The sequence below is a fragment of the Zymoseptoria tritici genome, chromosome 6, assembly GCF_000219625.1.
Source record: "Zymoseptoria tritici IPO323 chromosome 6, whole genome shotgun sequence".
In the NCBI taxonomy this organism is placed as follows: Eukaryota; Fungi; Ascomycota; class Dothideomycetes; order Mycosphaerellales; family Mycosphaerellaceae; genus Zymoseptoria; species Zymoseptoria tritici.
In genome coordinates this window covers 1,176,321-1,188,821 of record NC_018213.1, presented here as the reverse complement: position 1 = coordinate 1,188,821, position 12,501 = coordinate 1,176,321, and the positions used below count along the sequence as shown (strand labels likewise).

The 12,501-nt window shown below is 52.4% G+C and overlaps 3 protein-coding genes across 3 annotated transcripts; 2 read left to right on the top strand and 1 right to left on the bottom strand.

Annotated features, from left to right (window-relative positions):
• Nucleotides 1-4,654: 4,654 nt before the first annotated feature.
• On the top strand, nucleotides 4,655-6,727 carry MgFus3 (mitogen-activated protein kinase; the record flags this gene model as incomplete). Its single annotated transcript, XM_003851815.1, has 5 exons — nucleotides 4,655-4,957; nucleotides 5,042-5,176; nucleotides 5,328-5,704; nucleotides 5,779-6,628; nucleotides 6,699-6,727. 3 exons carry the CDS (start codon nucleotides 5,513-5,515, stop codon nucleotides 6,725-6,727), a joined length of 1,071 nt encoding a protein of 356 aa, XP_003851863.1.
• Nucleotides 6,728-7,673: 946 nt separating this feature from the next.
• On the bottom strand, nucleotides 7,674-10,141 carry MYCGRDRAFT_93850 (uncharacterized protein; the record flags this gene model as incomplete). Its single annotated transcript, XM_003851421.1, has 8 exons — nucleotides 7,674-7,919; nucleotides 8,013-8,067; nucleotides 8,163-8,197; nucleotides 8,259-9,046; nucleotides 9,108-9,208; nucleotides 9,278-9,560; nucleotides 9,784-9,820; nucleotides 10,133-10,141. 8 exons carry the CDS (start codon nucleotides 10,139-10,141, stop codon nucleotides 7,674-7,676), a joined length of 1,554 nt encoding a protein of 517 aa, XP_003851469.1.
• A 20-nt stretch (nucleotides 10,142-10,161) lies between these two features.
• On the top strand, nucleotides 10,162-11,694 carry MYCGRDRAFT_73068 (uncharacterized protein; the record flags this gene model as incomplete). The annotated part of the gene is made up of 2 exons (XM_003851816.1): nucleotides 10,162-10,707; nucleotides 10,760-11,694. The coding sequence occupies 2 exons, from the start codon at nucleotides 10,272-10,274 to the stop codon at nucleotides 11,692-11,694; spliced, it is 1,371 nt and encodes a 456-aa protein (XP_003851864.1).
• Between the last annotated feature and the right edge of the window lie 807 nt (nucleotides 11,695-12,501).

The following is a 12,501-nucleotide window of genomic DNA, read 5'->3' as shown; positions in this document are numbered from 1 at the left end:
CGAGTCCGAAGGGATCGCTGGCGCTAGCGCACTAGCTACTACAGAGGTAATCGTCGAAGATGCACTATTCTCCTTAGCTCGGTTCGCGGTAGCTTCCTTAGCCCTTACTATATCGCCTAAGCTATCCGTATTAGGGTCAAGTAGAATGCAGTCGTTAAGCTAGCTTACCGGCGATAATTAGAGGTCGCGGCTAGCAGGGCGTTTAGAGCTAGAGCGTTGCTAAGGCAGAGGGCTAGAGCGCTCGTCCTACGAGGAGCTAAAGGCAGCGCGAGCTACACGAGAACGGCTCGCGAGCCCTGTAGACTAATCTGCGAGCGCCTTGCTATTGCTGCCGGACGGGCCTGCGTCTATTGCAAGGTAGCGTGCTTCCGGTGCGAGCTAGCTTGCGAGCAGGTAACTCTAGCCTACGAGGACTTTCTTGCCGTCGATGCTAGTGTAGCTATTAGTCTATATAAACGGATAGTAAATAACGCCGTCCTTGTCCTTAAATACATGCCTATTAGGGTATAGGACAGTGCTATCGGTCTGTACGTCGTAGCTAATTACATACTGGAATGTAGGCTCGCCGTCCTTCCTTACGGAGCGTTTTAAGTCTATATATACCTAGCTATTGTCGTAATTCTTCTAGCCGCTAGCGTAGATAACGTAAGTAATCCGAACGGTCGCCTACGGAGCCCTACCGGTTGTCGATAGATTAAACAGCTATATTATCCTAATCGTAGTATTCGCAGCAGCTACGTTATTAGCGCCGAGCTTAATAGGCTAATTCCTGCTATACTCCCTTGTTAAATAGATATCGTAGTAGGGCTTCTTGTCTCGCCGCTGCTTCGTAGCTACGCTCTCGTTTAGTAGATACTCTAAGAAGAGCCTTCTATAGTTATGTTTCGTAGCGGCCTTAAGAATAGTATCTATCTCGGCAACAACGCCCTAAGCTTGCTATAAGATCTTATTACGTTTGTCGGAGTAGACCGGCGTCGTATTATCGTCGGCGTCCTTACTATCTACAGGCTCCGGATCTATAAGGGTAACGGTATAAAGGAAGCACTTAGTAGTAAATAGTAGCAGTAGCTTGTCCTTATTATCCTAGGTACCGCCCCTTGCACTCTTGTTATTAGCTAACAGCTCCCTTAAACGCTTAGCCTTCTTAGCCTCCTTTAATAAGTTAGCGGTAGCGTTAGGTAACTTATAGGCCTTCGTCTTAGCCGCCTTCTTTATCTTAGTGTTCGCACGGCTCTGTAGAATATATATGCCTTCGCGAGCACCGGAGCTAGGAGGGGTAGGCTAGCGCTCGTAGTCGCTCGTAGGGTCGCCGTCGTTGCTCGCCGGAGCTGCTCGCGAGGGTAGAGGGCAGCCGTAGAAGCTACAGTTTTCATCGCCGAGATTAGTATAAGAGGTGTAGGGTAGTGCCGTAGGGTTGCGGCAGAACTAAGAGGTAGCTATAAGACGGCTATATATAAGGAACAGAGGTAAGCAGAAGGAAGAAGAAGGCTAGGAGGGCAGGAGGGTATAGCCTAGTATATTGTTAATCGAATACAAAGCTATTAGCGTAGAAGAAGTCCCTTATGCGGTTACGCGGCTGTAACTTAGCGCCCTTCGGAGGGGTCTAAAACTCCGCGAGCTCGTTGCTAGCTACAAGGTAACAAGCGGCAGCATCGCGGAGGTAGAGATATGCATCTATATAGATCTTATCCTTATTAGCGTCCAGCTCGCGACTATTAAGCATTACCGGAAAGCTACTAGCTATTAGCATCTCGGTAGCCTATAGCAGAGTCGGTAGAGGAAGGTATGCAAGAAGATCTGTAAATAGTTAGCTCGTTACAGTACGTAAAACGCTCGCAACGCTAGCAGGCTAGTAGCAAGCTCTCGATCCCTATACCGCTCCTTAACCCTAGTCGTCTCGCAACCGCTCGCAGCCGCTCGCAGCCGCTCGTGCATAGGGGATACTAACCGAATTAAGCATGCTAATCCGCCATCCGCTAGATACGCGGATACTCTATATTAAGGTAGATTCCGCGATCCTCTACGCTATTAGGAGGATAGTCGTAGTTATAAGCAGGAATACTAGGCAAGTGCCTGTCGACTTTAGGCTACTTTCGAATGCCGTAGTTGTTGTAGCTATTAATAAATAGCTCGACCGTAAACCGGAGGATTAGAACGAAGACAGCAAGGAACGCTATATAGTTAGCCCTGCTATCCTCGCTATAGAGGCCTTTATCGCGAAGCCGGTAGAAGAAATTACGCTATCGATTCTATCCTGCAGCTGTACTAAGACCCTAGAAGCGCTCTATTGTTTAATTGCCCTTGCTCGTTATATACTAGAAGCTATCGCGGAACTTAATGTTCTTACCCTCCTAAAGTTTACGGCAAAAGAGGTGTATATTAGCTATTAATAGAGTCTCTACGCTGTAATCCGCTTATATAATCTATAGAAGTTAGTAGAGCTGCAAGTATAGGGACGTGCGGTAACGAGCCTACCTTTAGCATAAAGCTAAGTTCTCGGACTATATCCAAATACTGCTTAGAAACCGAGAAGACCGTCTTAGCTATAGTACCTACGTAAATCTATATAATCTTCTGTGTATATACATTAATACAGGCGTAGAAGCAGATGCCGAAGATCTCGAACTTATAGTAGGCATCTACCGACTATATATAATTAGGACCCTTAGCCTTTAGACGACCGCGCTTAATACCCTTATAACTACCCTTCCGGCGGCGAGTATTATAGCCTGCAGGATTAAGGGAATACGCGATCTTAGCTATGCGATCCCTACGAGTAAACGAGCATTAGCGTACGAGCTAGGCGAAGGAGTTTACGAGCAAGGGAAGCAGCGTAAATTGCAGTTTACGAGCGGACGAATCTAGCCTGCGAGCGGACGAATCTAGCCTGCGAGCGGACGTATCCTGCTTACGAGCGTGCTTACGAGTGTGTATATAGACCTTCTAATAATATTGTATTCCTTCCGTAGGTGCCTTACTAATCGTTTATATCTATAGTTATCTAACGTACTACCTACAATCGTCCCCTCTAACACCCTTTGTATAACCTTATCGTGTTTAGGCTAGTTATCTCTTAGGATCCTTCGATATAAGCCTAGCTTCTTCCGGATATCTGCTAATTGCTATAGGCTAATCTCGAAGCCGTCCTTCTTTAGGTATATTAACAGTAACTCGTCCGTTATATCCTACTGCTAGAAGAGCTCCTTAATCCTTATATATAGTAGTGCCTAATAGTCCTTATCTTAATAGATCCTCGGATGCGTAGATAGCTACTACCGAGCTAGTATCCGTCTAAACGTTCGAGGCTTAATAGCTACTTACTACTCTTCCCTTAGCTATTAAACGACGTCGTCGTAAGTCTATTCGGAGACCCTAAGAAGGAGCTCGATCTCGGTTCGAAGGTAGTCGATATTAAGGGCGGCGCGTAGCATAGCGAGAGGGTAGTAAGGGTGTTAAAAAGAAGAAGAAGAACGATGTTACGAGCAAGAGAGGTAGACGTTGCGAGCGTTTAGCGCTTACTAAGCGCAATATCGATAAAACGAGGTTTTGAGAAAATGAGAATTGAGGTAGTAACCTAAACTGCCATATAGGACACGATCGTTTGGGATGCCCCGAAACAGCTTGCGGACGGATGCTCTCTCCGACAAACTTCCATCCCGTTCATGGGCGGGCACCGTGTCTTCCGTCACCCGTGTCTGCTTGCAGTTCTGAGACTGGTTGATGACGATTAGTCGTGTGCATGCGGGAGGATATACTCGCACGTTCTCATCATACTGGATTTGTATTGCTGTCGGTCAGCATCAACGATACACCCTTTTGAGTTCTTCTCGACCCTTCCCGAGTCCTGACGAACGATGATGGCTGGTGAAACGCACAACTCCAACTCCTTCGGCGGCTAAGACTGGGCATCGAAAACAGCCCCCAACAATGTTTCCTCTCGATCGCGTGTTTCATCATTCAGCAACCTTTGGCGGCTGTCTCAGATGGTGCAATTTCCCACAGCTCGTTCACCTCTGATCACGCTTGTTCTTTCCCTCATCGGAGAATGGGAGTTTGGTTCACCTTCTCGGCACGACACGAGCCGAGCGTCTCGCCGGTCAAGGTGGGGACAGCAAAACGGAAATTCTGACACCCAGTCTAGCAGCGACAACTCAAGTTTCTCGACCCTTTTTGACACCACGACAACGATCTCGAAACAAGAACAACAACATAGCAAGAGACTTTTTGTACCAAAGATACTATTTGTATCTTCAGAATTTTTATATTCAACTGTGTGGGCGAGATACGAGAGGTAGAAGTAGAAAGTCATAATTCTTGGAAGTTTCCGTTTTGCTTTCAGGCGGAGGGCCGGTGCGACATGCTTGTTCGTGGAGAGATGGAATGGATGTCTCGTTCTCGTCACAGCCATCACACCAATGGGTGAAGGACAGGCGGGAGGGATGAGGCAGCGGGTGGAAGGCGAATCAGGAGGCAGAGATGGGGTTCATTGGTTTTGCATGTATTGTTTGGGGGCAGAAATGGGACAACAGAGATGGAGAGGGAGGAAAGAGGGGTCTAGCTTCGAGCGGATCCACCGTCGGGCTGGACTGGAGTTGATGAATGATGACCTCTGACTTGTGTAGTTCTATAGCACCCGCGCGTAGGAGTAGGAGGAGACACTTCTTGGTACCTTACCTTTGCAGCTGAATTCGACCCTGCAGAGTCTCGTCTTCACAATCCTCCTCCTGCTGCAATCTCTCCAACAAAGACATCGCCCCATTGCCGCGACGATTGACATCACCTTTAGCGACGGGGATAGCTCTTCTACTAGTTCTAGCTTCGCACGAGACACGACTGGACGACCTCATCCACCGACACCTCACTCACCGAGACCGTCTCCTCTCCCCATCGCGCCTGCCTTCAAGCTCCCCTATATCCACGTCTGGGACCACTGTCTTGACTTCATCTCCTCGTCAAGGTAAGTTTCACAATTCAAATGCGCCGTCTTCCATCACAGCCCCACTGTTCGTCGGCAAACTCCCGCTGACCGCCGACGTCCCAGGTCGTACAAAGGCCCGCCCCGCCGACGACAAACAGCCCGCCCTTCACTGCCGTCGACTTTTCCACCTCCTCCTCCTCCTCCACGCATTCCTCCCAACCTCTCCACGCAGTCCAATAAGAGCAGGAACACATCGAGGTACGTCCACAACATCCAAAGAGTGGCTGCCACGTGCGGGCCGTATCGCCAGGAACATGGCCGCTTTGGGCGAAAAGATGAATTGCGTCCACATTCCACTCTTTGTCCGTCCGATCCGGAAATTCTGTGCTGAAGGCTGACTTCCTCCCAGCGCAGGCAAACCAGCGTGCCCTCCTTGTCGTCGCCCAGCTCTGCGATCGACGAGCTGTGACGACTTCACCACCTCGATCGACCTACAGTGCTATTCTGCATCGATCCGCGATTCACGCCATCCTTCACGCCTGATCTCCTCCACTCTCGAATCGCTACGGTCACTCCACCACCCCTACCGCCATCATGTCGAGAACCGCACAGCAACAGCAGCAGCAAGGCTCGCGCAAGATCTCCTTCAACGTGTCGGAGCAGTATGATATTCAAGATGTGGTCGGAGAAGGCGCATATGGTGTTGTCTGCTCGGCGTTGCACAAGCCATCCGGACAAAAGGTTGCGATCAAGAAGATTTCGCCCTTTGATCACTCCATGTTTGCGGTGTGTAGACCTCTTGAGATTCTGGGAGCCTCCTCTGTACAATCACCTCAATCACATACTGACACAACACACAGCTCCGCACGCTCCGCGAGATGAAGCTCCTCCGCTACTTCAACCACGAGAACATCATCTCCATTCTTGACATCCAAAAGCCCAAATCTTACGAGACCTTCACCGAAGTCTACCTCATCCAGGAACTCATGGAGACGGACATGCACCGCGTCATCCGCACCCAGGAACTCTCGGACGACCACTGCCAATACTTCATCTACCAGACCCTCCGCGCGCTGAAAGCCATGCACTCCGCCAACGTCCTCCACCGCGATCTCAAACCCTCCAATCTCTTGCTCAACGCTAACTGCGATCTCAAAGTGTGCGACTTTGGCCTGGCTCGCTCTGCGGCCAGCACCGAGGACAACCAAGGTTTCATGACTGAATACGTCGCGACTCGTTGGTACCGTGCACCCGAGATAATGCTCACGTTCAAGGAGTACACGAAAGCGATCGACGTGTGGTCCGTCGGATGCATCCTCGCCGAGATGTTGAGTGGGAAACCCCTCTTCCCGGGCAAAGACTACCACCATCAACTCACCCTCATCTTGGATGTTCTCGGCACACCGACCATGGAGGATTACTATGGCATCAAATCTCGTCGCGCGAGAGAGTATATTAGAAGTCTACCTTTCAAGAAGAAGATTCCGTGGAAAGCCATGTTCCCCAAGACGTCCGATTTGGCCTTGGATTTGCTGGAGAAACTACTCGCGTTCAATCCTACTAAGAGAATCACGGTGGAGGAGGCACTCAAGCATCCATACCTCGAGCCGTACCACGACCCGGAGGATGAGCCGAATGCGGAGCCCATCCCGGAGGAGTTCTTCGACTTCGACAAGAACAAGGACAACCTTTCAAAGGAGCAGCTGAAGCGTATGTCAAACTTGGTTCCGCCTGCTTGAAATTCGTTACATCTTACTGACCACCTTTCTTCTCCTCGCAGGACTGATTTACGAAGAGATCATGCGGTAACGTCCCAATCCCCCAGAACAGCAGAAAAAAAGTCGCCTTCACAATACCATATCATATCCATATCATAGAATTTACGAAATCATCCTTATCTCTCCTTTCCTTTCTTTCCTACTCCCATCCCCTCTCCTTTCCTTTCTCTCCTTTCCTTCTTATATTCCCCAAAAATGTACGCCCCTAAAACCAAACTTGATCCCAAGAACACGAGACTAATACCTTTGCAGCCGCCCCGGTATCACCTCCCAAGACGCCCCCACCCGCACCACCTTCGCCAACGTCCCCGATTGGATGGAACCCCCGATGGCCGTGACGGCGAAGAGAATCAGCGATACGATTGATTGGGCGGAGCAGCAGGTGCGGACGGTGGGGAATGGAGACGACGATGACGATAATGAGAATGATTTGGTTGCGTTGCGGGAGAGGATTGCTGGGGCGCAGGCGGCGCAGGCGCAGGCTCAGATTCAGGCGCAGGCTCAGGCTCAGGGTGGTGGGGAAAAGTTGTAGGGGATGGATGGGTGAATGGGTGAGGGGGAGTTAAGTTGAAAGGAGGATTGTGGTTTGTTTGTCTGTCTGGGCAATGGAAGGCATGGAGGACGATCATGGACATGCAATGGAACGAAATCGGAACGCCATCAGGCGCAAATGAGAGTACGGACACGGTGGGATCGTTAGGGAGCTGCGTGCCGCCCGGCGAAAAGTTCTGCATGTCCATTGCCGGGTATTGCGCGTTCAGGAGTTTATTCGACGCGGGATGAGCGTTGCTATTAAGGCGTATGCGAGGGACTTTTCTCATTGTCCAAGAACGACGATGTTTTTGACTTTTCCATCTCTTCATTTTTGTCACTTTGTGCTTTGTCCATTGTGGTCATTTCTTCAAAAACTCGTGTGTTGTTCGTATACATCATTTCCCCTCTACATCCCCTCTACCCCTCGCCCCTAGCCCAACGAACTACTCACCCCCTCGTCCCAGCCTCCCCTCCCCCTCCTCCTCTACAGCCCCACCTTTCACCGCCATCGCCACCGTCTCCCCACCCATGACCGTGTCGGTGGCCTCGGAACGGAACGCAGTATTCCTCACCGCCTCCACCGCCACTTCCTCCTTCTCCTCCGGACTCAAATCATACCACTGCGAAGCGACGTGTACGTCGTCCCCGAAGAGGAGGCCGATTTCCTCGAGGGTGCGGCCTTTGGTTTCCTTTCGAGGGGGGGAGGATGTTAGTAGAGGGAGGAGCAGGGAGGGAGGGGAGTGGGTGAGGAGGAAGAAGGGAAGAGGAGATGAGGGACGTACCGGAAAGAGGAGGTAGATGAGTAAGATGTAGAGGGTTGAGGGGAGGATTAGGACTCTGGATTTGAGAGAAGGCCAGGTTAGCGGAGGGGGGGGAGAGGGGGAGGGGGTGCGTTGGCGAGAGGGGAGGGAGAGGGAGGAGGGACGACTTACAGGTAGAATTTCCATCCGATTTCGTTCAATGCGACCTGCAATAAATCATGTCATCAGCGAAGCTCCGTGGTCCATCCACATTTCGATCACACTCACCGGCGCCGCCACAAGCGTAACCTCACTCGCCAAAAACCAAAACATAACCCCCCACGCCGTCCCCTGACTCCTCAATCGATTCGGCCAGATTTCCGAGACGTAGACGTATTGCGTGGCATCGACGAAGAAGCACCACCAGAGAATGTAGAACCAGATGAAGAATACCGCCGCGTTGAGGCCGTTTACGTTATTCGTGTTGAGGAAACTCGCCGTCATCGCACACAAGAAGATGAGCGATACCACGCACCCGGTGGTGCCAATCAGCATAAATGTCCGCCTGCCGAATCGGTCGATGTAGAATGCCGTCCACACATTACCGAGCAAGGTGAAGGTCGTCCAGCAGGCGTTGAGCAGTAAAGGCACGGAACCCTCGAAGCCGAGGGAAGCATAGATCAACACGCCGTAGTTGGTAATGATGAAGATTCCCAGGAATTGATTCCCCCACATGATCAGCGCGCCGATAAGTGCTCTTCTCCTATTCGGCGCTGAGCGGAAGATTTCGAATCGCCGCGAAGGGAAAGTGCTGTCGAGATCGAATTGTTTCTGCATGAGGTAGAATTCGGCCGTGGCGGTCGTGTGGGATGGGTCGGACGGGGTGGCGTGCAGGCGTTTGAGGATGGAGAGGGCTTCGGCGGGGCGGGATTGAGAGAGGAGCCAGCGGGGGGAGAAGGGGATGAATTTGCTGCCGGCGAGAAGGAGGAGGGGTGGGATTATCTGAAGGGCGAGGGGGAAGCGCCAGGCGAAGGTTGCGGAGGGGGAGGTGGAGGGGAAGTAGTAGCAGGCGTAGCCTGGGAGGGGGGAGGTTAGTGGGTGGTATTAGAGCACTTTGGGGGTTCAAGAGGGAGGTACCCATCCAGCCTGCCCAGGCGTAGCCGACTGCGTACATTATTCCAGAAACGCACATCATTGCCCCTCTGATGTTGGCTGTGCTGATTTCGCCTTGGTACATGCTGTTGTCGTTTAGTCGTTCGATCTTCGAGAGCGTGGAATACGACAGCAGCAGCACGGCCAGAACTTACGGCACGATCACCGCCAGGATGCCCGCTCCAGCTCCGGCCACGAACCGTCCGGCGTAAAACATCCCAATGGTCACCGAACCGGCACATAAAGCTCCGCCTACGATGAGGACCGCACATCCGATCTCAATCGTTCGTTTCCGGCCGACGACATCTCCGGACCAAGCGCTGAAGAGACATCCGACGATAGCACCCGCAGAGTTGAGTCCGTTGAGGCCGCCAATGATGTTGGTCGTGTGCTTGTAGCCAGGAGTTCCTTGCGTGGCGAGGTCGAAGTAGGTGTAGACTGGGAGGTGTTAGTTGAAGCTCGAGGTGAGCTTGAGGAGTCGGAAGCTTCGAGTCGAGCAGTCAGGCAGGAGCCACCTGGATGATGAGTCGAGCCTGGATGTTATGCCACGCCATGCCATGCCGAACAAGTCTTGATCAGAACAAGATTTGCCCAAATGCTCGTCCATGTCAAGCGAGGTCGATTGGCGTCGTTGTTGATGTAATAATAAGTTGCAACGGACAAGGTGGGTGGGCGTGTGACACTCTCCTTCTGCTTGCCTGAGGCTTCATTCATCATCCCGAAATTGCTTCGCACAGACGGCTCTTGTCTCATCTCACCTCACCTCGCCTCGTCCATCTCTCCTACAACAACTCCTTCATCAATCGAGATTCGAGCCAGATTCTCCCTCTTTCTCCCACTCGACATCTCATGTCGAACGTGTACGTGTCGCAACGATGCGCTGGGGAAGAACATTCACCCTCGTGCCGAGTTCCGATAGCGACATTCAGTCCCCACTTAAAAAAACATGCCACCGCAGTTCTGCTGTGTGAATTGCTTCTGTAAGGCTCTTTCTGCTGTTTCTCACTCACTATTGTCATCGAGGAAGAGTCCTCCAGTATTCGTTGAGCATTTCTTGAAACTTCTCCTCAACCTCGCCATACCCGACCACCGGCAAGGGACATCGATCTCGCCGATTCGTTCGCCAGAGCAAGACTTTCCAACGACAGCATGGTCCGCCACTCGTTCGAGGAGAAGTCCATCGAGGATATAACCAAGCCGCCAGTCATAAAGAACGACGCCAATCCTTGGCCGAACAATGAAGACGACGAAATTTCCAGCCAGCTTAGCCATGCCGAGTCCATCGAAGAACAACACGACCAGCCTACGTTGAACGAAAAGTCACAATCGACCCAACCTGGTCCTGCTCGAAGCATTCTGTCCCGAACAGTCTCCCGTCGCTCCGCTGCATCTCTTGATCCGGGCCCACCACCGGACGGCGGCGTTGCGGCATGGACGCAATGCTTCTGCACGCATCTGACCATCGCTTCTACCTTTGGCTACATCACATCGTTCGGAGTGTTTCAGACCTACTATCAGACCGCGTTGAACGTGGAGCAGTCGACAATCAGCTGGATCGGATCAGTGCAGCTGTTCCTGTTGTTCTGTAAGCCACGACCACCGCAACTTGATACCAACCACTAACACACACCCCCCAGTCATCGGCACAGTAAGCGGCCGCGCGACCGACGCCGGCCTCTTCCGCTACGTCTACATCCTAGGCTCCATCTTCCAACTCGTCGGAATCTTCTGCACCGCCCAAGCAACCACTTTCTGGCAACTCTTTCTCGCCCAAGCCGTCTGCTCCGGCATCGCCAACGGCCTCCACTTCTGCCCCGCCATGTCCCTCCTGACCACCTACTTCGCCCGCCGTCGGGCCTTCGCCGTAGGTTTCGCCGCCGTGGGGTCCTGCACGGGAGGCATCGCGATCCCAATCATTGTACAACAGCTCCTCCCCCGCATCGGCTTCCCCTGGACCGTCCGCGTGATCGGATTCTTCATGCTAGCCACCAACGCCATCACCATCACCCTCTACCGCACCCGCCTCCCGCCACGCAAATCTGGACCCATCATCGACTGGCCGAGCTTGAAGGAAGCACCTTACGTCCTCTACGTGCTCGCCATGTTCTTCGTCTTCTGGGGCCTCTACTTCGCCTTCTTCTACATCGGCGCCTACGGCCGCAACGTGCTAGGCTGCAGCTACCAGCAATCCATCAATCTCCTCCTCACCGTCGTCTCCGTCGGTTTCGTCTTCCGTCTCGTACCGAATTACTTCGCCGATCGGGTCGGTACGCTCAACACGCTCATCCCCTTCGCCTTCCTTTGCGGCGCCATGATGTTCGCTTGGACTGGAATCCACTCGCTGAGCGGCATGTTCGTCTTCGCGGCGATCTATGGATCGGGGTCGGCGGCGATTCAAGCGCTGTTTCCGGCGTTGTTCGGGAGTCTGAGTAAAGTGCCGGATATGAAGAAGGCGGGAGTGAGGATGGGCATGGCGTTCAGTTGTGTGAGTTTTGCGTGCTTGACGGGACCGCCGTTGGCGGGAGCGTTGATTCAGAGGAGGGATGGAGATTATCTGTATGCGCAGGTGTGAGTTGGAGCTGTTTCCTTATGTTGAGGTGAATGGATGCTGACTTTTTACTACAGATGGGCGGGCACGTCCTTCTTTCTGGGGGTGAGTACACATTGCAATGCTTTGCGGTTCTGGCCTTTGCTAATCTTTGTCGTTCACAGGGTTCACTGCTAATAGCCACGCGCTTCGCCAAAGTCGGATGGGATTGGAAAGCTGTGATATAGGCAAGCTACATACTCAGATTCGAATGCACGACTTTCATGCAATTCCTCCACACGAGCGCACAGTGTTTCGAAACCACCCGTTCAAGGTTCGTGCGACAAATGATGCCGTTCAAGAGATCTGTCGATTCAAAACGAGCACTTGTCATGCATCGACACCAACAGAGCCAACAGCCGCTCCCCATGCTAAGAAATGATCTCCGCTCCAGTAGTGCAGCGGTCCATTGAATTCACAACCCGGTGCTCGGTCTCGTCGAACGACTCGCAAGAACTTTGCTCATCGCGCTCGTTCCCTCGAAACCTCCGTAAAGGCGGAGGACGCACCGGCGGCTCTGAACGGCAAAATCCTTGGTCTTCGATCCCCGCGTTCTCTGCGAATTCACGTCAGTGAACTTGTACTTGACAGGGGCGAACCTCTTGAAGCACCCGCTTTCGGGACTGCTGTACCGTAGACTTCGTCCCTCAGGTTCATACTCGAGTTGTACGTCCTTACGTAGCAGGCTCCGGGCGGAGGAACGTCCATTACCAAATCCACCTCCATCGCGGTGCAGGGTGGCATGGGAAGGCGCGACACATCGACGGGTGATGCCGGTGTGTATTCGCTGAG